Source organism: Tamandua tetradactyla, chromosome 1 (genome assembly GCF_023851605.1).
Source record: "Tamandua tetradactyla isolate mTamTet1 chromosome 1, mTamTet1.pri, whole genome shotgun sequence".
Taxonomy (NCBI): domain Eukaryota; kingdom Metazoa; phylum Chordata; class Mammalia; order Pilosa; family Myrmecophagidae; genus Tamandua; species Tamandua tetradactyla.
The window spans coordinates 124,023,453-124,048,042 of NC_135327.1; the positions used below are offsets into that span (position 1 = coordinate 124,023,453).

The 24,590-nt window shown below is 38.2% G+C and overlaps 1 protein-coding gene across 13 annotated transcripts in view; it reads right to left on the reverse strand.

The window, feature by feature from the left end:
* Positions 1-24,590, reverse strand: part of ANKIB1 (ankyrin repeat and IBR domain containing 1) — a 212,979-nt gene that overhangs the window by 93,277 nt on the left and 95,112 nt on the right. For all 13 annotated transcript variants that reach the window (XM_077153457.1, XM_077159136.1, XM_077155843.1 and 10 more), the window contains one exon: positions 10,121-10,238. In XM_077153457.1, the coding sequence (XP_077009572.1) occupies positions 10,121-10,238 (118 nt within the window). The remainder of the gene's footprint in view (positions 1-10,120; positions 10,239-24,590) is intronic.

A 24,590-nucleotide genomic window follows, 5' to 3' on the forward strand; every position in this document is an offset into this window, starting at 1 on the left:
GATGATATCTACTTGATGCATAAATAAGAATAACCTCCAGGATAACCTCTCGACTCTGTTTGGAATCTCTCAGCCATTGACACTTTGTCTCATTTCCCTCTTCCCTGTTTTGGTTGAGAAGTTTCTCTCAATCCCTTGATGCTAAGTCTCAGCTCATTCTAGGGTTTTTCTCAATCCCTTGATGCTGAGTCTCCACTCATTCCAAGATCTCTGTCCCACGTTGCCAGGAAGGTCCACACCCCTGGGAGTCATGTCCCATGTAGACAGGGGGAGAGTGGTGAGACTGCTCGTTGTGTTGGCTGGAGAGAGAGGCCACATCTGAGTAACAAAAGAGGCTCCCTTGGGGGTGACTCTTAGGCATAAATTTTAAGTAGACTTGACCTATCCTTTGCGGGGTTAAGTTTCATATGAAAAAACCCCAAGACTGGAGGCTCTGCCTATAGCTTTGGTTGTCCACACTGTTTCTGAGAATATCAAGAATTCAACTTGGGGAAGCTGAATTTCTCCCCGTTCTCACCACTCCCCGAAGGGGGCTTTGCAGATACTTTTCCACTCACTGATTGAATCACTCTGGGATTCATCAGGGCATCACTCTGGACAAACCAACAAAATCTCATGTCCTAACTGAGATTCCAAGTACTTTCGACATTCAATCAAACTATCGACATAAGTTATATTAGGAAATGCACTAGTCAAAATATAAATTTGTAACAAACATTTTTTGCTTTAGTCTCACACAGAAGGTGACATTTTAAAATATTAATTACCATCTATTTTCAGTACCCTGAAATAATGACATTCCTTTGTTCTTCCTCATGCAAAAACATTTTTTAAATTGTACCTTGTACATTTCATTATTATTATACACTCTAGGCATTCCTAGATTATACCATCTCAATCTTTTAACATCTATCTTTCTTTCTGAGTTCAATATGTCCCCAGCCCTCCCCCCTCTATCATTCTCACATGCAGCTTCATTTCAGTGTTTTAACATAATTGTATTACAGTTAGGTAGTACTGTGCTGTCCATTTCTGACTTTTCATATCCAGTCCTGTTGCACAGTCTGTATCCCTTCAGCTCCAATTACCCAAAATCTTACCCTATTTCTATCTCCTGATGGTCTCTGTTACGAACAAAATATTATAAGTTTATTCACTAACGTCAGTTCATATCAATGAGACCATACAGTATTTGTCCTTTAGTTTTTGGCTAGTCTCACTCAGCATAATATTCTCAAGGTCCATCCATGTTGTTACATACTTCTTAAGTTTATTCTGTCTTAAAGCTGCATAATATTCCATCGTATGTCTATATCACACTTTGTTTAGCCACTCATCTGTTGATGGACATTTTGGTTGTTTCCATCCATCTCCTTGCAATTGTAAATAATGCTGCTATAAATATTGGTGTGCAAATGTCTGTTTGCATCTTTGCCCTTATGTCCTCTGAGTAGATACCTAGCAATGGTATTGCTGGGTCATATGGCAACTCTATATTCAGCTTTTTGAGGAACCACCAAACTGCTTTCCACAGTGGTTGTACCATTTGACATTCCCACCAACAGTGAATAAGTGTGCCTCTTTCTCCACATCCTCTCCAGCACCTGTCATTTTCTGTTTTGTTGATAATGGCCATTCTGGTGGGTGTGAGATGATATCTCATTGTGGTTTTGATTTGCTTTTCTCTAATGGACAGGGACGTTGAGCATCTCTTCATGTGCCTTTGGCCATTTGAATTTCCTCTTCTGAGAAGTGTCTGTTCAAGTCTTTTTCCATTTTGTAATTGGATTGGCTGTCTTTTTGTTGTTGAGTTGAACAATCTCTTTATAAATTCTGGATACTAGACCTTTATCTGATATGTCGTTTCAAATATTGTCTCCCATTGTGTAGGTTGTCTTTTTACTTTCTTGATGAAGTTCTTTGATGCACAAAAGTGTTTAATTTTGAGGAGCTCCCATTTATTTATTTCTTTTTCCAGTGCTCTTGCTATAGGTGTAAGGTCCATAAAACCGCCTCCATTATAAGATTCATAAGATATCTCCCTACATTTTCCTCTAACTGTTTTATGGTCTTAGACCTAATGTTTAGATCTTTGATCCATTTTGAGTTAACTTAGGTACAGGGTGTGAGATACGGGTCCTCTTTCATTCTTTTGCATATGGATATCCAGTTCTCTAGGCATCATTTATTGAAGAGACTGTTCTGTCCCTGGTGAGTTGGCTTGACTGCCTTATCAAAGATCAAATGTCCATAGATGAGAGGGTCTATATCTGAGCACTCTATTCAATTCCATTGGTCAATATATCTATCTTTATGCCAGTACCATACTGTTTTGACAACTGTGGCTTCATAATATGCGTTAAAAGTCAGGCAGCGTGAGACCTCCAGCTTCGTTTTTTTTCCTCAAGATACTTTTAGCAATTCGGGGCACCCTGCCCTTCCAGATAAATTTGCTTATTGGTTTTTCTATTTCTGAAAAGTAAGTTGTTGGGATTTTGATTGGTAGTGCGTTGAATCTGTAAATCAATTTAGGTAGAATTGACATCTTAACTGTATTTAGTCTTCCAATCCATGAACACCATATGCCCTTCCATCTATTTAGGTCTTCTGTGATTTCTTTTAACAGTTTCTTGTAGTTTTCTTTGTATAGGTCTTTTGTCTCTTTAGTTAAATTTATTCCTAAGTATTTACTATTTTAGTTGCAATTGTAAATGAAATTCGTTTCTTGCTTTCCCCCTCAGCTTGTTCATTGCTAGTGTATAGAAACACTACAGATTTTTGAATGTTGATCTTGTAACCTGCCACTTTGCTGTACTCATTTATTAGCTCTAGTAGTTTTGCTGTGGATTCTTCAGGGTTTTCGACATATAGTATTATATCATCTGCAAACAGTGATAGTTTTACTTCTTCCTTTCCAATATTGATGCCTTGTATTTCCTTTTCTTGTCTAATTGCTCTGGCTAGAACTTCCAACATGATGTTGAATAACAGTGGTGAGAGTGGACATCTTTGTCTTGTTCCTGATCTTAGGGGGAAAGTTTTCAATATTTCCCCATTGCGGACGATATTAGCTGTGGGTTTTTCATATATTCCCTTTATCATTTTAAGGAAATTCCCTTGTATTCCTATCCTCAGAAGCGTTTTCAACAGGAAAGGATGTTGAATCTTGTCAAATGCCTTCTCTGCATCAATTCAGATGATCATGTGATTCTTCTGCTTTGATTTGTTGATATGGTGTATTACATTAATTGATTTTCTTATGTTGAACCATCCTTGCATACCTGGGATGAATCCTACTTGGTCATGAGGTATAATTCTTTTAATGTGTTGCTGGATTCGATTTGCTAGAATTTTGTGAGGATTTCTGCATCTATATTCATTAGAGAGATTGGTCTGTAGTTTTCTTTTTTAGTAATATCTTTGCCTGGTTTTGGTAGGAGGGTGATGTTGGTTTCATAGAATGATTAAGGTAGCTTTCCCTCCACTTCAATTTTTTTGAAGAGTTTGAGCAGGGTTGGTACTAACTCTTTCTGGAATGTTTGGTAGAATTCACATGTGAAGTCGTCCGGTCCTGGACTTTTCATTTTGGGAAGCTTTTTAATGACTGATTCAATTTCTTTACTTGTGATTGGTTTGTTGAGGTCATCTATTTCTTCTTGAGTCAAAGTTGGTTGTTCATGCCTTTCTAGGAAGTTGTCCATTTCATCTACATTGTTGTATTTATTGGCATAAAGTTGTTCATAGTATCCTATTATTACCTCCTTTATTTCTGTGGGGTCAGTGGTTATGTCTCCTCTTCCATTTCTGATCTTATTTATTTGCATCCTCTCTCTTCTTTTTGTCAATCTTGCTAAGGGCCCATCAATCTTATTGATTTTCTCATAGAATCAACTTCTGGTCTTATTGATTTTCTCAATTGTTTTCATGTTCTCAATTTCATTTATTTCTGCTCTAATCTTTGTTATTTCTTTCCTTTTGCTTGCTTTGGGGTTAGTTTGCTCTTCTTTCTCCAGTTCTTCCAAGTGGACAATTATTCCTGTATTTTTGCCCTTTCTTCTTTTCTGATACAGGCATTTAGGGCAATAAATTTCCCTCTTAGCACTGCCTTTGCTGCACCCCATAAGTTTCCATATGTTGTGTTTTCATTTTCATTTGCCTCGAGATATTTACTGATTTCTCTTGTAATTTCTTTCTTGACCCACTGATTGTTTAAAATGTGTTGTTGTGCCTCCACGTATTTGTGAATTTTCTGGCACCCTGCCTATTATTGATTTCCAACTTCATTCCCTTATGATCTGAGAAAGTGTTTTGTATGATTTCAATCTTTTTAAATTTGTTGAGACTTGCTTTGTGACCCAGCATATGGTCTATCTTTGAGAATGATCCATGAGCACTTGAGAAAAAGGTGTATCCTGCTGTTGTGGGGTGTAATGTCCTATAAATGTCTGTTAAGTCTAGCTCATTTATTGTAATATTCAAATTCTCTGTTTTTTTATTGATCCTCTGTCTAGATGTTCTGCCCACTGATGAGAGTGGGGAATTGAAGTCTCTAACTATTATGGTAGATGTTTCTATTTCTCTTTTCAGTGTTTGCAGTGTTTGCCTCATGTATTTTGGGGTATTCTGGTTCGGTGCATAAATATTTATGATTGTTCTGTCGTCATGTTGAATTGTTCCTTTTATTAGTACATAGTATCCTTCTTTGTTTCTTTTAACTGTTTTACATTTGAAATCTAATTTGTTGAATATTAGTATAGCTACTCTGCTCTTTTCTGGTTGTTATTTGCATGAAATAACTTTTCCCAACATTTCACTTTCAACCTATGTTTATCTTTGGGTCTAAGATGTGTTTCCTGTAGACAGCATATAGAAGGATCCTGTTTTTTAATCCATTCTGCCAGTCTATGTCTTTTGATTGGGGAGTTCAGTCCATTAACATTTGGTGTTATTACTCTTTGGGTAGTACTTTCCTCCACCATTTTGCCTTTTGTATTTTATATGTCATATCTAATTTTCCTTGTTTCTACACTCTTCTCCACACGTATCTCTTCTGTCTTTTCGCATCAGTCTCTAGTGCTCCCTTTAGTATTTCTTGCAGAGCTGGTCTCTTGGTCACAAATTCTCTCAGTGACTTTTTGTCTGAAAATGTTTTAATTTCTCCCTCATTTTTGAAGGACAATTTTGCCGGGTATAGAATTCTTGGTTGGGAGTTTTTGTCTTTCGGTAATTTAAAGATATCATCCACTGTCTTCTCGCCTCCATGGTTTCTGCTGAGAAATCTACACATAGTCTTATTGGGTTTCCCTTGTATGTGATGGATTGCTTTTCTCTTGCTGCTTTCAAGATCCTCTCTTTCTCTTTGACCTCTGACATTCTGACTAGTAAGTGTCTTGGAGAATGTCTATTTGGATCTATTCTCTTTGGGGTATGCTGCACATCTTGGATCTGTAATTTTAGGTCTTTCAGAAGAGTTGGGAAATTTTCAGTTATAATTTCTTCCATTAGTTTTTCTCCTCCTTTTCCCTTCTCTTCTCCTTCCGGGACACCCCCAACACGTATATTTGTGCGCTTCATATTATCATTCAGTTCCCTGAGTCCCTGCTCATATTTTTCATTTTTTTCCCTATAGTTTCTGCATCTTGTTGGATTTCAGATGTACCGTCCTTCCGTCCACTAATCCTAACCTCTGTCTCTTGAAATCTACCATTGTAGGTTTCCATTGTTTTTTTCATCTCTTCTACCATATCTTTCATCCCCATAAGTTCCGTGATTTGTTTTTTCAGACTTTCCATTTCTTCTTTTTGTTCTTTCCTTGCCTTCTTCATATCCTCCCTGAATTCACTGATTTGGTTTTTGATGCGGTTTTCCATGTCTGTTCGTATATTCTCAATTAGTTGTTTCAGCTCTTCTATCTCATTTGAACTACTGGTTTGTTCCTTTGAATGGGCCATATCTTCAATTTTCCTGGTGTGATTTGTTATTTTTTGCTGGAATCTAGACATTTAATTACTTTAATTAGTTTATTCTGGTTATTGTTTTCACTTCTCCTACCTAGGGTTTTCTTGCTAGATGAATTTGCTGTCTATCTGTATTTGACCTTCAGTTCAGCTTTTTCTGGACCTGTGGCTTAGGTTTTGTTTAACAAGGGACAATTTTTCAGTTCTTGTTTTCTTGTTCCTTGTCCTGCTTGTATGGTGCCTTTTCCCTCCCCACCCTTAGGAGGGTCTACGTAGGTATTATAGACTCGAGCTGGCTTTCCCGGACTAAACTGGCCTCCTATAAGGGCCAAGGAGTCACCTGCATCAGTTTTCCCTGAGGGGGAGACCCAGCAGGTTAAAAGACTTTCCTGTGAAGTCTCTGGGCTCTGTTTTTCTTATCCTGCCCAGTATGTGGCTCCTCTGCCTGCGGGTCGCACCTGCAAAAGATGTTGTGGCACTTTTAGCTTTGGAAGACTCTCCCTGCTGGGGGCGTGGTGGAGACAGAGGAGAAGTTGAAGGCTGGTTTTAATGACTTCAAATTGCGAAGCCCTGGGGTCTGAATTCCTTGAGGGAGGGATTCCACCTGAGTTAGGCTTCACCCCTCTCCTGGGGAAAGCACAGGTGGGAGACAGCCCTGAAAGCACTCTGTTTCTGCCTATGCCTGGGGCAGTTGCAGCCCGAGTCCCACCGCTTAATCCAGAGGCTGCCAAGTCTCCGTGGAGACAGAGCCACTAAAGCCTCTGTTTCCTCTCCTTTCCTCTTTTTCCGTCAGCCCAATGAGCAACCTCTGCCTTGACCAGGTTTAGAGTCTCTTTCCTTTCCCTCTGGGAAGCCACCTGTGGGGGAGGGACGCCGGGCGCTGGCCGCCGCAACTTGGGGAACTCACGGTTTTGGGGAGGCTTGCAGACGGTCCAGCTGCTCCAGACTGGGGTACGCTATGTGTCTGGTCTCTGATGTGGCTCCGGGAGCTGTTAGGTACTGTTTCTGATTATTTAGCAGTTGTTCTGGAGGACGCACTAAAATGTGCACATTGCTAAGCCGCCATCTTGGCCCTTCTCCATAGCCTTTTTATATTTGTTATTTTTCACAATAAAAATAAAATAAAATTTAGAAAATGCATTTAGAAATATAGCCTAGAATACTTTATAAAAGTCTAGGTTGTAAGGTAAGAAAGACTATGGAACTATTAAATCTTACCATCAGGGAATCCCCTGATACTGTGTCAGACTTTAGGGACGTCCAAATCAATAGGCCATGTCCTCGATCATGAGCCTTACTCTTGTGAAGCTTATGCAGGTAGCATAGAAGCTTAGACTACCTATAGGCATGCCTAAGAGTTACTTCTGGAGGACCTCTGTTGTTGCTCAAATATGGCCTCAGTCTCTCCAAGACCAACTCTGCAAGTGAAATAACTCTCCTCTCCTCTACGTAGGACATAATATCCAAGAGTGAAAGTCTCCTTGACGACATGGGAGAGGACCCCCAGGGATGAACCTAGACCTGGCACCATGGGATCAACAATTAAATCCTGACCAAATGGGGGAAAAGAAGTATAACTAAGAAAGTATCAGTGGCAGAAAGAGTTCAAATAGGGTCGACAGCCTACTCTGGAGGTTGCTCTTACAGAAGCTTCAGGTAGACCTTGCTACCTATCACAACCTGCCAATCCCCAACCACGACCATTCCAGCAAATCCTAAAGAACACCTAGGGTAATTAGTAAGATTCCACAAGGGTTCCAGGCACTAGAGTAACTCTGCAGAAACCTACAAACTACAGCTGGGTCCCTGGTTCACATAAGTCCTGAAACCTAGCCCAATCTCTCCAGAACATCAGATCTCTCTACCCCATATTAGTGACAGAACCTTCCAATATCAAAAATTAAGAATTGCCATAACCCAAACAACCCCAATGAGAGGTATGGAAAGATCAAAGGTGATGGTGGAATTATACATAGAAGATACTACTTAACAAATGAATATGAATGTTGAATGAATCATTTAATTGGTATCTCTCTTAGTTTCCAGTATTTTAGAGCAACGAGAAGTAAAAACCTAAAACTGTGAAACTGTAACCCATGTCAAAGTCTGAAATATGTTCTACAACTAATTGTGGTGGTGTGCTTGGAAATTTATAGCTTTTTTATATATACGTTATTGTTCACCAAAAAAAGAAAGAAGAAAAAGTCGATTGTGATGATAAAAAAGTATTTAAGCCCTCCAGCCTCCTATATTGTGGAGCAGTTAGAGGGAAAGATATGAGAGGATCGTATGGTAGCCCATGACAAACTCTGGGATCTATCCTGTAACCACTTTTTGAAGAGTGCTCTGAAAACTATTGCTTTTTTATTTCTTTGCTTTGTATATATGTTATACTATACAATCAGAAAAGTTTTAAAAAACAAAGTCTAGGTTGTAGATATAGTGTTTACTATTTATTTTCTTGGTAGTTTTGAAACTACTGGCTTCATTGGATAAATGTCAATAATAGAGTTTCTCAGGGAATGATCTATTTCGGCAGATGGCTTAGTTTGCTGGGGTTGCCATAACAAAGTATCACAAACTGGATGGCTTAAAACAATAGAAATTTATTGTCTCATAGTTCAAGAGGCTACACGTCTGAAATTAAGGGGTCAGGAGAGGCCATACTTCCTCTGAAGTCTGTAAGGTTCTGGCAGTGGCTTGTGGGCATGCCATGGCATTCTTTGGCTTATGGCATAGCTTAATCTCTACATTCATCACATGGATGTCTTCTCCTTCTGTCTGTCTATGTCCAAATTTATTCATCTTATAAGGACACCAGTCATACTGGATTAGGGCCTATCATAATGCAGTTTGGCCTCATCATAACTAATAATATCTTCAAGATGCCATTCTAAATGGGTCACATATGCAGGCCTGGGGGTTAGAACTTGAACACATCTTTTGTGGGGATACAATTCAATCTGTAATAGCAGGCCTGTTTACAACATCTATTTTTATGCCTTACCCCAGACCTAAGGAATTAAGATCTTCTGGGGGTAGTTCTAGAAATTTGTTTTTAGTTTCCCAGGCAATTCTTACTTTGACTAAAATTTAAGAAGCACTGGCATATAAAGAAAGGAAAGAATGCCAAGTGTAGTACCCTAGAAAAACATCAATATTGAAGTTAGTGATTCTTGAGGGTTTATATATCAAATGATTAAGGGGTGATCAAGGGATGATGAAATAAGGAGTTTTAAATTTTCTTTTGGTCACAGGATTATGTAAAAATTTTGAATGCAGGCATTCTATTTTACTACAGATGATGAAGATTACAGTTAACCGAAGTAGATATCTAGAGGCTCAAAATGACTGGAATAGAAAAGCTATTTGCCTTTCTTTCTCTTTTTAAAATAATTTTTAAAATCAGAAAATATTTTTCTTTGAAACCAGACAACATGTGAAATATCAAGTGTGCAATAGAGGGTCCACCCAGCAGTGACAACTTCCAGAATTGCTGTCATAAGAATCAGAGAATTGACTCAAAAGCTTTCCTAAGAAATAAAACCCTGTAAAAGGGACAGAATATTCCTGAGTTGAATCTGCAACTTTGCTTTGTGCAATTCATGGTGAAAGATAGCTTTAAAAAAAAAAATTAGTAGAATTGACAATACACAATTCTTAGATATTTAATCGAATGACCACAATTTTGTGCTTGAAATGACTTTAGCAAATATTAATGTCAAAACCAGATTTTAATTTCTAACCCTATTTAAATCAAATATATTTCTAAAATTAGTTGATTTAAAATTAGTTGATTTGGTAGCTCAGTTTTTAAAAAAGAAATTTCCTAATTCCCCTCTATAATTTATAGCCAGTTCATTCCTTTTTTTTTTTCGCATGGGCAGGCACCGGGAATCAAAATTGGGTCTCCGGCATGGCAGGGGAGAACTCTGCCACCGAGCCACTGTTGCCTGCCCTAGCCCGTTTATTCTTAGGAATACAAAATGTTATGAGGATGTGGAGTACTGCAATAACTACTGCACAGAAAACAACTTAGGCTTGTCTAATGAACTATTTTGTTTTATATTAAAATAATAAATTCATGTAAAAAAAATCCAACTCTGACTAGTTTCAAATGGCATGCATATCATATCAGAAGCATAGGACATTTCTTTCATTACCATGAGCTCGAAGTAAAGCTTCAGCAGTAAACAGTGGAGCCTGTAGCATGTCTGCAGTTTCCACAATAAGCATATCTTTCAATCTACGAAGATCCTGAGGCCTTAATCCTTCATATGGCTTTGAAAGGAAGAAAAAGAAAGTTAAATTGACTATTATACTTTTAGGAAGTATCTAAATGCTTATAAACAAATACACATGATTTTCATTTTATCTTTCAATTTCAATTTGGTTTTTGAAGTTAAATAAGTCTTTTTATGTTCCACTATCATGGACTTCAAAATACACTTTTACAAGTCTCTTATGAAGTGGAAATTAGATGGTAGGGCTCATGTGCTTTATCATTTAAGACAAAAGTATCATACTGCAATGACAATATCATCTTACTTTACAGTTTTGAAAATTTGGATAATACAAAAAAGTATTAGAAATAAAAACCCATAATCCCAGCACTGAGCAATAATAATAATTAAATCTCATTTATTTTTATGTATTCTTTTCTTTTTCACAAATAAATTGCTATGAAAAAGTCATTAAAAAGCAACATTCAGCACTTTTTTTTTGTTTTCTCAAATATTTACTGGGCATTCTTTTCAGCTTATTTCTTCCAATGAATTACACACTTTCTCAAATTCCAACACAGATCCAAATGGGATTGCTAGTGGATTACATTACATCTATTATTTGGAGAGAAATGACTATGCCATACTATTCAATCTTATTGTTCATAAACATAATCACTCTGTTTATTCAAATATTCTTTAATGCCCTTAGTTTTCTCATATATAGTATCATGTCAGGTTTTCTCTTTATTCCTTTACAATCTTTTTTAGCTTTTAACAGAAAATAAGTAAGAATAAAAATCACAAGCATTCTCACCATTCAGAAACAATTATTGATAGCATTTTGGCAAACTTGTTTCAAGTTCTTAAAAAAAGAGAGAGAAGCTGTGTAATAAATAATTTCGCTTTGACCAAATAGAGATGGTCTGGCCTATTCCCTGCGTTTCTGGCACTCTGATAGAAGTGTCTTTGTTCAAGGTGGGGACTAGCCACACCCGAGAAAGATCAACCATGTGATTTAGGATGGGGGCTTTGGGTCACAAGGTATTGCTAGACTTGGAGGCTGGAATCAACCATGTGGGTAATCAATCGATCAATCATGGCTATGTAAGTGAGCTCCAACAGTCCGAACACCAAAGCTTAGTGAGCTTCCCTAGTTGGCAACACCCAAGGCTTATTTTTACACATCAATACCTAGAGGGTAATGCATCTTGAGGACAATGGAAGCTTCACATTTGGAAACCACCCAGATTCTGTCATATGATGCTCTTCATTTGTATGATTTCAACTTGAATTATTTTCCTGTAATGATCTGTTAACTGTGAGTATAATAGTTTTTCAATGAGTTCTGTGAGTCTCAAGCCTAAGTTGTTTTGGGGACGCTCCCTTCCTGAACTTGAGCTGGTGTCAGAAGTGAGGGTGATCTTCTGTGGACTCTAACTTTGTAAGTGGACCCTAATTCTTGCAGTTGGTGTCAGAAGTCTTAGGCAAATGTGGCAGTATGGAGGACTGTGACCTCAAATATCAGTTTGGCTAACTTCGGTAGAAGCAAAATTATATAAAGCAGAAATGCCCTTTGGTCTGTTTTCCTCATTTTCAAAATTTCCCACAATCCTTGCCCTTGGCAATCATGATCATGAATTTGATTTATAGTTGTCATAATATTATGACATGACATTACATACATCACTAAGTAATTTTCCTTTCTAAAATATTCATATCACTCTTACGTTTTGTTATTAACACTGATACATGTATCTAATTTCATTTCATTAACAAAAGTGCATTACTCTTAATATATAAATAATTTGTATCTACTCAAAGGACTTGAGGGCAAAGACACAAATGGACATTTGCACACCAATGTTTATAGCAGCGTTATTTACAATTGCAAAGAGATGGAAACAGCCAAAATGTCCATCAACAGAAGAATGGCTAAACAAACTGTGGTATATACATACGATGGAATATTATGCAGCTTTAAGACAAGATAAACTTATGAAGCATGTAATAACATGGATGGACCTAGAGAACATTATGCTGAGTGCGTCTAGCCAAAAACTAAAGGACAAATACTGTATGGTCCCACTGATGTGAACCGACATTCGAGAATAAACTTGGAATATGTTTTTGGTAACAGAGTCCAGCAGGAGTTAGAAACAGGGTAAGATAATGGGTAATTGGAGCTGAAGGGATACAGACTGTGCAACAGGACTAGATACAAAAACTCAAAAATGGACAGCACAATAATACCTAAGTGTAAAGTAATCATGTTAAAACACTGAATGAAGCTGCATCTGAGCTATAGGTTTTTTTTTTTTACTATTATTATTACTTTTATTTCTTTTCTCTATATTAACATTCTATATCTTTTTCAGTTGTGTTGCTAGTTCTTCTAAACCGATGCAAATGTACTAAGAAACGATGATCATGCATCTATGTGATGATGTTAACAATTACTGATTGCATATGTAGAATGGTATGATTTCTAAATGTTGGGTTAATTTCTTTTTTTCCATTAATTAATAAAAAAAAGAAGAAAAATGAATATTTTAATTTTCATTTTGCTTCTTTTCATGAAGAGCACGTTTTATAGAAAAAAATTTAAAAAAGAAAACAACAATCACCGACGGTGTTAAAGAGCTACTAAAAGTAGCAGTACACAGATTCAGTCAGTCTGCAATACTATTCCTTTTACAAATGATGGTGAAGACTTAAGCTAAATACTTTTCATGTCACACAACATTAACAGTCTACTGCACCTATGTATGCATTCAGTTATGTTGCTGTGAGTTTCTACATATACAGGTATCCCATATCTAAATTTTTTTTAGGGATATCATTAGCTTAACTTAAAAACAAACAGAAAACGAAAAAGAGAAACACTGCAGTTTAATCCAAACTATCCCTAGAAAGGCTCTAAACCCATCACGTATAGTTTGCTGTTAAGCTACTTTAGGGAACACAGTTTTCCCTGCAAAGACCTAACTATATCTTAATGTGGTTAAATCTGTAGTATTCTTTGGAGTACAGAGACTAACTCAGATATATCATTACTTCTAGAGAATATGTATTCCAAATTCAGACTTGATACTCCAGAGACTCCTGCCCAGTCAGAGTATTTCCTGATACTCTCAGTAGTGCCAATTTCCTTGTCTTATTTCCTAAATGCTCTTTTTCGCATTCAGACATCATCCTACCTCATTTGTGGTGATGCACATAAGTGGAGAGAAAATGGTTAATTTAATCATGATTCTACATATTAGTGTTATTCAGAAACTGACAGTACAAGTAACTAAAGGAAAACAATTAGCCTCCTTGACACTCTAACATAATATATTAACAGATTTTATTTTAGATATATTAAGAAGGAATTACATAAAAAATCTGCATATTAATTTTTTTTAACACGTGAAGTTTTAAACTTAAATAGGTTACTACTAGAAGAAAAAGAATTCTTAAAGGAGAAGGAAATACTGCCTTCATGAATACCTAACACCTTCATTCTGAATCTAAGCAACAGAACTAAAATTAGGACACATGAAGCTTTTCAACACACTTTTCAGTTGCAACTGGGCACTAGCTCTTCTATCTTGTGCACTTAGGATTAAAATAAAGGTGTCTTTCTCTTTGCTGTTACAAAGATCAACTACTTTTATTTACAGATTAAACTCAAACCAGCAATAACTTTCAAGCACTCATAACTGACACAAAGAAAAAGGAAACTAAATTAAAGAGGTATATAAAAGTACCTCTGCTCCATCAGTGCATCTTGCTTCCTACAAATCCAATGAAATATGTGAGACAAATAAACATACAAGCTGTGTGTGAAGCTCTGATATCACACATAAAATCAATCATCTTTAAAAATATTTCAGAAAAGACTATGACATAAAGGAGTTGTTACAAACAAAGTATTTTTGTTACATTTTCCACTTGCTTCCTGATTATAGACATGTTTTTTTTTTAAGAATAGGTATTTATTCAAATTACCACTAATTGTTAAAAATTTTAAAGGTGTGAAAAAAAACTCTAAGAAGGGAGGGGATATTTTTTCAATTCCCCCTAATTAAATACCAATCTCTCATTAGATGATCTATAAACTTAACCTGGGAGAGGTAGAAAATAGCCAGAAAGTCCCCATTACTCTCAGATCCTTCCCATAGTTTGATTCCTACTCCTTGATCTGTTGCTCATGCCTAAGAATCAAGACCTAGGTCATTTTGATCACTACTTTGACCTAAAAGGAAGACAGCTTGCTTCCGCAGAGTGTAGTAGTATGGTTAGCTAAAGAAACATCTAGCACATAGGTTCTTTGCCAGAAGAACCTTGAGCCTTCCTGAATAATAGACTGGGAGTGGGATTACGGATGGGGGATGGGAGCTATTATAGCAGCATACTGCCCAGACATGGTTACACAATTTCTATTTCTATAAAACCTGACTATCTGAGCCCAGTACTCACTAGTGTCTGTTCTTACTTCAGGGGGTTAGATAAACTGAACACTCTTCCCAGCCATCACTCTATTGCATGACCTTGTTTTTATTTTTTTATAGCAGTTAACAGTCTCTGAAATTATGTACGCATTAATTTTCAAAATTTATTTGAGTCTCTCTCTACTTACTGGAATATAAGCACCTAGAACACAGGAATTTGATCATGTTCATCACTGTAAATCCAAGCTTAAAATAGTGTCTACCTGGAACAAGTACCTAAATCTTGCGGAAGGATGGGATTAAGATGTGGGTTTTATCTATTTCATAAACTAATCATTCAGAGGAAAGGTCAAAATTAAAATGTATCAAGAAGAAATAAGAGAGATAGAATATTATACACTACCTAAATCATTCACCAAGTCAAGAAACTTAGCTAAAATATATACTTCACTGTGGAAACATTAATTTAAAAAAGTACTGTGCTGGCAAAATGATTCAAAATTTGACAGGGTCAAAGTGAAAGCAGAAAATTAATTTTAATGAAAATACTGGTTTTCTGTAATATGAAAACAGACAAAAACAAATCCCACAAAACCTCAAAACTAGAAAAAAAGTAGGAACATATGCTCATATTAGCACATCAAAAATTCAGAACTCATAAGGGGAAAAAAATTACAGTTCTAAATCTGCCTCAAGTGAAAAAGAATACACAAAGTTCTCTCAGAAAGTATTAAGTAAACACAAACAATACATAGAAAAAACTAGTCAATTCACAGAACCAAAACAGAAAATCAGAATAAGAAATAATGTATTTGTCCAAACTGCCAAATAATAACTGATAGTACCAAAGGCTAGCAAAAAGTGTGGGAAAAAGGATTCTTTTATATATTATTGGCAGAAATATAATTTGATACAGTCTTTTGGGACACTTTAATGGCACCTATTAAAATTTAAAATGTATAGACCTGATCCATCAAGCCAATTTCTAGAACTTTCATACACAATATACATTTAAAAATATATAAAAATGCAATAATGGGACTTCCGGGTCCAGATGGCGGCTTTAAAACGTGCACATTTTAGTTCGTCCTCCAGAACAAATACTAAATAACCAGAAACAGTACAGAAGAGTTCCTGGGGCCACGTCAGTGACGAGACACACAGCATATCCCAGTCTGAACCAGCTGGACCGGCTGCGAGCACCCCCCAGAACTGTGAGTTACCAAAGCTGCGGTGGCAGCGCCACTCCCCCACAGGCCGCTTCCCAGAGGGGAAAGGAAAGGACTTTACCAGCAGCAGGGACTGGGCACAATCAAACGCCAACTGGGGAACTAATTAAAAAATTCTGACTACTAAAAATAGGCCCCCAGTTAAGGGGAACCTGATCAAAGCGGAGGTTGCTCATTTTTGCCCCGGTGCCAAGGGGGCAGGACTGACAGAAAAAGGGGTAAAAAAAAAAAAAAAAAAAGGAGGAAACACAGGTTTTTGTGGCTGTGTATCTACAAAGGCTTGACTGCCACTGGATACAGCGGCAGGACTTTTCAGGCTGCAACTGCCCCAGGCATAGGCAGAAGTGAGCTGTTTTGGGGGCTTATCTGGAGCCTGTGCCTTCCCCAGGGGAGAGGTGAAGCCCCATCCAGATGGAATCCCTCCATCAAGGAATTCAGACACCAGGGTTTGGTAATTTGAAGCCATTAAAACCAGCCTACAATCTCTTCTCTGTCTCCACCACACCCACAGCAGGGAGAGTCTGCCAAAGTTAAAGGTACTGCATCATCTTATGCTGGTGGGACCCGCAGTCAGACAAGCGCCACATACTGGGCAGGATAAGAAAAACAGAGTCCAGAGACTTCACAGGACAGTCTTTCAACCTGCTGGGTCTCACCCTCAGGGAAAACCGACGTAGGTGACTCTTTCCTCCTGATAGGAGGCCAGTTTGGTCTGGGAAAATCTGGCTGGGGTCTATAATATCTAAACAGACCCTCCTAAGCGTGTGGGGAGGGGGGAAAAGGCACCACACAAGCAGGGCAAGAAACAAGAAAACAAGAACTGAAAAATTCTCCTACAAAACTTAAGCTAAAGGTCCAGATAAAGTTGAACGGAATGTCAAAGAACAGATAGACAACAAATTCATCCAGCAAGAAAATCCTAGGTAAGAGAAGTGAAAGCAATCTCCAGAATAAACTAATTAAGGTAATTCAATGCCTAGACACCAGCAAAAAATAACAAATCACACCAGGAAAATTGAAGATATGGCACAGTCAAAGGAACAAACCAACAATTCAAACGACATGCAGGAGGAACTGAAACAATTAATTCAGAATATACGAACAGACATGGAAAATCTCGTCAAAAACCAAATCAGTGAGTTGAGGGAGGATATAAAGAAGGCAAGGAAAGAACAAAAAGGAGAAACTGAAAGTCTGAAAAAACAAATCACAGAACTTATGGGAACGAAAGACACAGTAGAAGAGATGAAAAAAACAATGGAAACCTACAATGGTAGGTTTCAAGAGACAGAACATAGGATTTCTGAACTGGAGGACGGAACATCTGAAATCCGACAAGAAACAGAAACTAGAGGAAAAAAATGGAAAAATATGAGCAGGGACTCAGGGAATTGAAAGACAACATGAAGCGCACGAATATACATGTTGTGGGTGTCCCAGAAGGAGTAGAGAAGGGAAAAGGAGGAAAAAAACTAATGGAGGAAATTATCACTGAAAATTTTCCAACTCTTATGAAAGACTTAAAATTACAGATCCAAGAAGTGCAGCGTACCCCAAAGAGAACAGATCCAAATAGACATACTCCAAGACATTTAATATTCAGAATATCAGAGGTCAAAGAGAAAGAGAGGATCTTGAAAGTAGCAAGAGAAAAGCAATCCATCACATACAAGGGAAGCCAAATAAGACTATGCGCAGATCTCTCAGCAGAATCCATGGAGGCAAGTAGACAGTGGGATAATATATTTAAATTATTAAAAGAGAAAAACTGCCAACCAAGAATTCTATATCCAGCAAAATTGTCCTTCAAAAATGAGGAAGAAATTAAAACATTTTCAAACAAAAAAATCACAGAGAGAATTTGTGACCAAGAGACCAGCTCTGCAAGAAATACTAAAGGGAGCACTAGAGACAGATATGAAGGCAGAAGAGAGAGGTGTGGAGAAGAGTGTAGAAAGGAAGACTATGAGTAAAGGAAAAAGGAAAATTAGATATGAAATATAAAATCCAGAAGGCATCTAGCCCTCCTCTTCTCCCTTCTCCGCTGGCGCTCCCGCCGCCATCTAGCCCTCCTCTTCCCCCTTCTCCAACGGCACTCCCGCCGCCATCTAGCCCTCCTCTTCCCAGTTCTCCGCCAGCGCTCCCGCCGCCATCTAGCCCTCCTCTTCGCCCTTCCCCGCCGGCGCTCCCGCCGCCATCTAGCCCTCCTCTTCCCTGTTCTTCTCCGGCGCTTCCGTCGCCATCTAGCCCTCCTCTTCCTCTTTCTCCGGCGGCACTCCATCCGCCATGTTATCCTTCCCTTTCTCCTTCTACTCCAGCAACTCTACAACCACCACCATGCCCTCTTCCGTCCTCACCGGCTCCTCCGCCACTGTCCTCGACAGCCTTGCCATCCTCACCTTTCCTCCTCCAGAACAGCTACTAGGGGAGTAGAAATGATACAGAACAGCTCCCGGAGCCACGAGAGAGATAAAAAAGACAGCGTACCCCATGCTGGAACGGCTGACTGTCAGGGAGAACCCGCGGCGGTGAGATCGCCGAGCGGCGCGGGCTTCCCCGGGCGGGGCAGCAAGCGGCCAGAGTCCCTCCCCTCCTCCTTCCCGGGCCAGCTGGCAGAATTGGGCAGGCGGTCCCCTTAAGCCGCGGTAGCTGGCACCCCCACCACGCGTGGTCCCCCAGACCAACTGAGAGAATTGGATCGGAAATCCCCAGGCGGCGGAGAACGGTGCCCGGGGGGGTCCCTTCAAAACACGTGACTCCCCAGTCCGGCTGGGAACGGTGCACTCACCCGGGCCGCGGCGGCTGGTGCCCTCCCGCCACGCTTGGCGCCCCGGGCCGACTACGAAATTTGGAAGGGCACTCTCCGGGCTGCGGTGGACGGCGACCCTTCCCGCGTTCGGAACCCCGGGACGGCTGGCACTCTTTCAAGCCGCTTCGGCTGGCGAACCTCCCCCACGGCGAGAGTTTTCCAAAGTTAAAGGACCCACAGCACCTTTTACTGGTGGCACCCACAGACAAACGTGTGCCACGAGCGCCACCTACTGGGCAGGATAAGAAAAACAGAGCCCAGCGATTTCACAGAAAAATCTTTCAACCAGTTGGGTCCAACACCGAGGGAAATCTGACTAAATGCCCAACGCCAGCAGAAGATAACGGATCACACTCAGAAAATTAAAAGTATGGCCCAGTCAAAGGAACAAACCAATAGTTCAAATGAGATACAGGAGCTGAGACAACTAATGCTGAATATACGAACAGAAATGGAAAACCTCTTCAAAAACGAAATCGATAAATTGAGGGAGGACATGAAGAAGACATGGCCTGAACAAAAAGAAGAAATAGAAAAACTGATAAAACAAATCATAGAGCTATGGAAGTAAAGGATAAAGTAGAAAAGATGGAAAAAACAATGGATACCAACAATGATAGATTTAAAGAGACAGAAGATAGAATTAGTGATTTGGAGGATGGAACATTGAATTCCAAAAAGAAACAGAAACTATCCAGAAAAGAATGGAAAAATTTGAACAGGGTATCAGGGAACTCAAGGACAATATGAACCGCACAAATATGCGTGTTGTGGGTGTCCCAGAAGGAGAAGAGAAGGGAAAAGGTGGAGAAAAACTAATGGAAGAAATTATCACTGAAAATTTCCCAACTCTTATGAAAGACCTAAAATTACAGATTCAAGAAGTGCAGCGCACCCCAAAGAGATTAGACCCATGTAGGCATTCTCCAAGACACTTACTAGTTAGAATGTCAGAGGTCAAAGAGAAAGAGAGGATCTTGAAAGCAGAGAGAGAAAAACAATCCATCACATACAAGGGAAACATAATAAGACTATGTGTAGCGTTCTCAGCAGAAACCATGGAAGCTAGAAGACAGTGGGATGATATATTTAGTCACTAAAAGAGAAAAACTGACAACCAAGACTCCTATATCCAGCAAACTGGTCCTACAAAAATGAGGGAGAAATTAAAGCATTTTCAGACAAAAAGTCACTGAGAGAATTTGTGACCAAGAGACCAGCTCTGCAAGAAATACTAAAGGGAGCACAAGAGTCAGATACGTAAAGACAGAAGAGAGAGGTATGGAGAAGAGTGTAGAAAGAAGGAAAGTCAGATACGATATATATAATACAAAAGGCAAAATGGTAGAGGAAAATATTATCCAAACGGTAATAACACTAAATGTTAATGGACTGAATTCCCCAATCAAAAGACACAGACTGGCAGAATGGATTAAAAAACAGGATCCTTCTATATGCTGTCTACAGGAAACACATCTTAGACCCAAAGATAAACATAGGTTGAAAGTGAAATGTTGGGAAAAGATATTTCATGCAAATAACAACCAGAAAAGAGCAGGAGTGGCTATACTAATATCCAACAAATTAGACTTCAAATGTAAAACAGTTAAAAGAGACAAAGAAGGACACTACATACTAATAAAAGGAACAATTAAACAAGAAGACATAACAATCATAAATATTTATGCACCGAACCAGAATGCCCCAAAATACGTGAGGAATACACTGCAAACACTAAAAGGGGAAGTAGACACATATACATAAGAGTTGGAGACTTCAATTCACCACTCTCATCAATGAACAGAACATCTAGACAGAGGATCAATAAATAAATAGAGAATCTGAATATTACTATAAATGAGCTAGACTTAACAAACATTTATAGGACATTACATCCCACAACAGCAGGATACACCTTTTTCTCAAGTGCTCATGGATCATTCTCAAAGATAGACCATATGCTGGGTCACAAAGGAAGTCTTAACAAATTTAAAAAGATTGAAATCATACACAACACTTTCTCGGATCATAAAGGAATGAAGTTGGAAATCAATAATAGGCGGAGTGCCAGAAAATTCACAAATACGTGGAGGCTCAACAACACACTATTAAACAACAAGTGGGTCAAAGAAGAAATTGCAAGAGAAATTAGTAAATACCTCGAGGTGAATGAAAATGAAAACACAACGTATCAAAACCTATGGGACGCAGCAAAGGCAGTGCTAAGAGGGAAATTTATTGCCCTAAATGCCTTTATCAGAAAAGAAGAAAAGGCAAAAATGCAGGAATTAACTGTCCACTTGGAAGAACTGGAGAAAGAAGAGTAAACTAACCACAAAGCAAGCAAAAGGAAAGAAATAACAAAGATTAGAGCAGAAATTAATGAAATTGAACACATGAAAACAATCCAGAAAATCAATAAGACCAGAAGTTGGTTCTATGAGAAAATCAATAAGATTGATGGGCCCTTAGCAAGACTGACAAAAAGAAGAAGAGAGAGGATGCAAATAAATAAGATCAGAAATGGAAGAGGAGACATAACTACTGACCTCACAGAAATAAAGGAGGTAATAACAGGATACTATGAACAACTTTACGCTAATAAATACAACAATTTAGATGAAATGGACGGGTTCCTGGAAAGACATGAATAATCAACTTTGACTCAAGAAGAAATAGATGACCTCAACAAACCAATCACAAGTAAAGAAATTGAATCAGTCATTAAAAAGCTTCCTAAAAAGAAAAGTCCAGGACCAGATGGCTTCACATGTGAATTCTATCAAACATTCCAGAAAGAATTAGTACCAACTCTCCTCAAACTCTTCAAAAAAATCGAAGTGGAGGGAAAACTACCTAATTCATTCTATGACGCCAACATTACCCTCACACCAAAACCAGGCAAAGATATTACAAGAAAAGAAAACTACAGGCCGATCTCTCTAATGAATATAGATGCAAAAATCCTCAATAAAATTCTAGCAAATCGTATTCAACAACACATTAAAAGAATTATACATCATGACTAAGTAGGAATCATCCCAGGTATGCAAGGATGGTTCAACATAAGAAAATCAATTAATGTAATACACCATATCAACAACACAAAGCAGAAAAATCACATGATCATCTCAATTGATGCAGAGAAGGCATTTGACAAGATTCAACATCCTTTCCTGTTGAAAACACTTCAAAACATAGGAATACAAGGGAACTTCCTTAAAATGATAGAGGGAATATATGAAAAGCCCACAGCTAATATCGTCCTCAATGGGGAAAAATTGAAAACTTTCCCCCTAAGATCAGGAACAAGATAAGGATGTCCATTATCACCACTATTATTCAACATCGTGTTGGAAGTTCAAGCCAGAGCAATTAGACAAGAAAAAGAAATACAAGGCATCAAAATTGGAAAGGAAGAAGTAAAACTATCACTGTTTGCAGACGATATGATACTATATGTCGAAAACCCGGAAAAATCCACAACAAAACTACTAGAGCTAATAAATGAGTACAGCAAAGTAGCAGGTTACAAAATCAACATTCAAAAATCTGTAGTGTTTCTATACACTAGCAATGAACAAGCTGAGGGGGAAATCAAGAAACGAATTCCATTTACAATTGCAACTAAAAGAATAAAATACCTAGGAATAAATTTAACTAAAGAGACAAAAAACCTATATAAAAAAACTACAAAAAACTGTTAAAAGAAATCACAGAAGACCTAAATAGATGGAAGGGCATACCGTGTTCATGGATTGGAAGACTAAATATAGTTAAGATGTCAATCCTACCTAAATTGACTTACAGATTCAATGCAATAGCAATCAAAATCCCAACAACTTATTTTTCAGAAATAGAAAAACCAATAAGCAAATTTATCTGGAAGGGCAGGGTGCCCCGAATTGCTAAAAACATCTTGAGGAAAAAAAACGAAGCTGGAGGTCTCGCGCTGCCTGAGTTTAAGGCATATTATGAAGCCACAGTGGTCAAAACAGCATGGTATTTGCATAAAGATAGATATATCGACCAATGGAATCGAACAGAGTGCTCAGATATAGACCCTCTCATCTATGGACATTTGATCTTTGATAAGGCAGTCAAGCAAACTCACCTGGGACAGAACAGTCTCTTCAATAAATGGTGCCTAGAGAACTGGATATCCATATGCAAAAGAATAAAGAAGACCCATATCTCATACCCCATACAAAGGTTAACTCAAAATGGATCAAAGATCTAAACATTAGGTCTAAGACCATAAAACAGTTAGAGGAAAATGTAGGGAGATATCTTATGAATCTTACAATTGGAGGCGGTTTTATGGACCTTAAACCTAAAGCAAGAGCACAGGAGAAAGAAATAAATAAATGGGAGCTCCTCAAAATTAAACACCTTTGTGCATCAAAGAACTTCTTCAAGAAAGTAGAAAGACAGCCTACACAATGGGAGACAATATTTGGAAATGACATATCAGATAAAGGTCTAGTATCTAGAATTTATGGGGACATTGTTCAGCTCAACAACAAAAAGACAGCCAACCCAATTACAAAATGGGAAAAAGACTTGAGCAGACACCTACCAGAAGAGGAAATACAAATGGCCAAAAGGCACAGGAAGAGATGCTCAACTTCCCTGGCCATTAGAGAAATGCAAATCAAAACCACAATGAGATATCATCTCACACCCACCAGAATGGCCATTATCAACAAAACAGAAAATGACAACTGCTGGAGAGGATGCGGAGAAAGAGGCACACTTATCCACTGTTGGTGGGAATGTCAAAGGGTGCAACCACTGTGGAAGGCAGTTTGGCGGTTCCTCAAAAAGCTGAATATAGAATTGCCATACGACCCAGCAATATCATTGCTGGGTATCTACTCAAAGGACTTAAGGGCAAAGACACAAACGGACATTTGCACACCAATGTTTATAGCAGCGTTATTTACAATTGCAAAGAGATGGAAACAGCCAAAATGTCCATCAACAGAAGAGTGGCTAAACAAACTGTGGTATATACATATGATGGAATATTATGCAGCTTTAAGACAGAATAAACTTATGAAGCATGTAATAACATGGATGGACCTAGAGAACATTATGCTGAGTGAGTCCAGCCAAAAACTAAAAGACAAATACTGTATGGTCCCAATGATGTGAATCGACACTCGAGAATAAACTTGGAATATGTCATTGGCAACAGAGTTCAGCAGGAGTTAGAAACAGGGTAAGATAATGGGTAATTGGAGCTGATGGAATACAGACTGTGCAATAGGACTAGATACAAAAACTCAAAAATGGACAGCACAATAATACCTAATTGTAAAGTAATCATGTTCAAACACTGAATGAAGCTGCATCTGAGCCATAGGTTTTTTTTTTTTTTACTATTATTATTACTTTTATTTTTTTTCTCTATATTAACATTCTATATCTTTTTCTGTTGTGTTGCTATTTCTTCTAAACCGATGCAAATGTACTAAGAAACGATGATCATGCATCTATGTGATGATGTTAAGAATTATTGATTGCATATGTAGAATGGTATGAATTCTAAATGTTGGGTTAATTTCTTTTTTTCCGTTAATTAATTTAAAAAAAAAAAAATCCAGAAGGCAAAATAGTAGAAGAAAGTACTACCCATGCAGTAATAACACTGAATGCTAATGGATTAAACTCTCCAATCAAAAGACATAGTCTGGCAGAATGGATTAACAAACAGGACCCATCTATACGCTGTCTCTACTCAAAGGACACGAGGCCAAGGACACAAACGGACATTTGCACACCAATGTTTATAGCAGCATTATGTACAGTTGTGAAGAGATGGAAACAGCCCAAATGTCCATCAACAGACGAGTGGCTAAACAAACTGTGGTATATAAATACGATGGAATATTATGCAGCTGTAAGACAAAATAAAATTATGAAGTATGCAA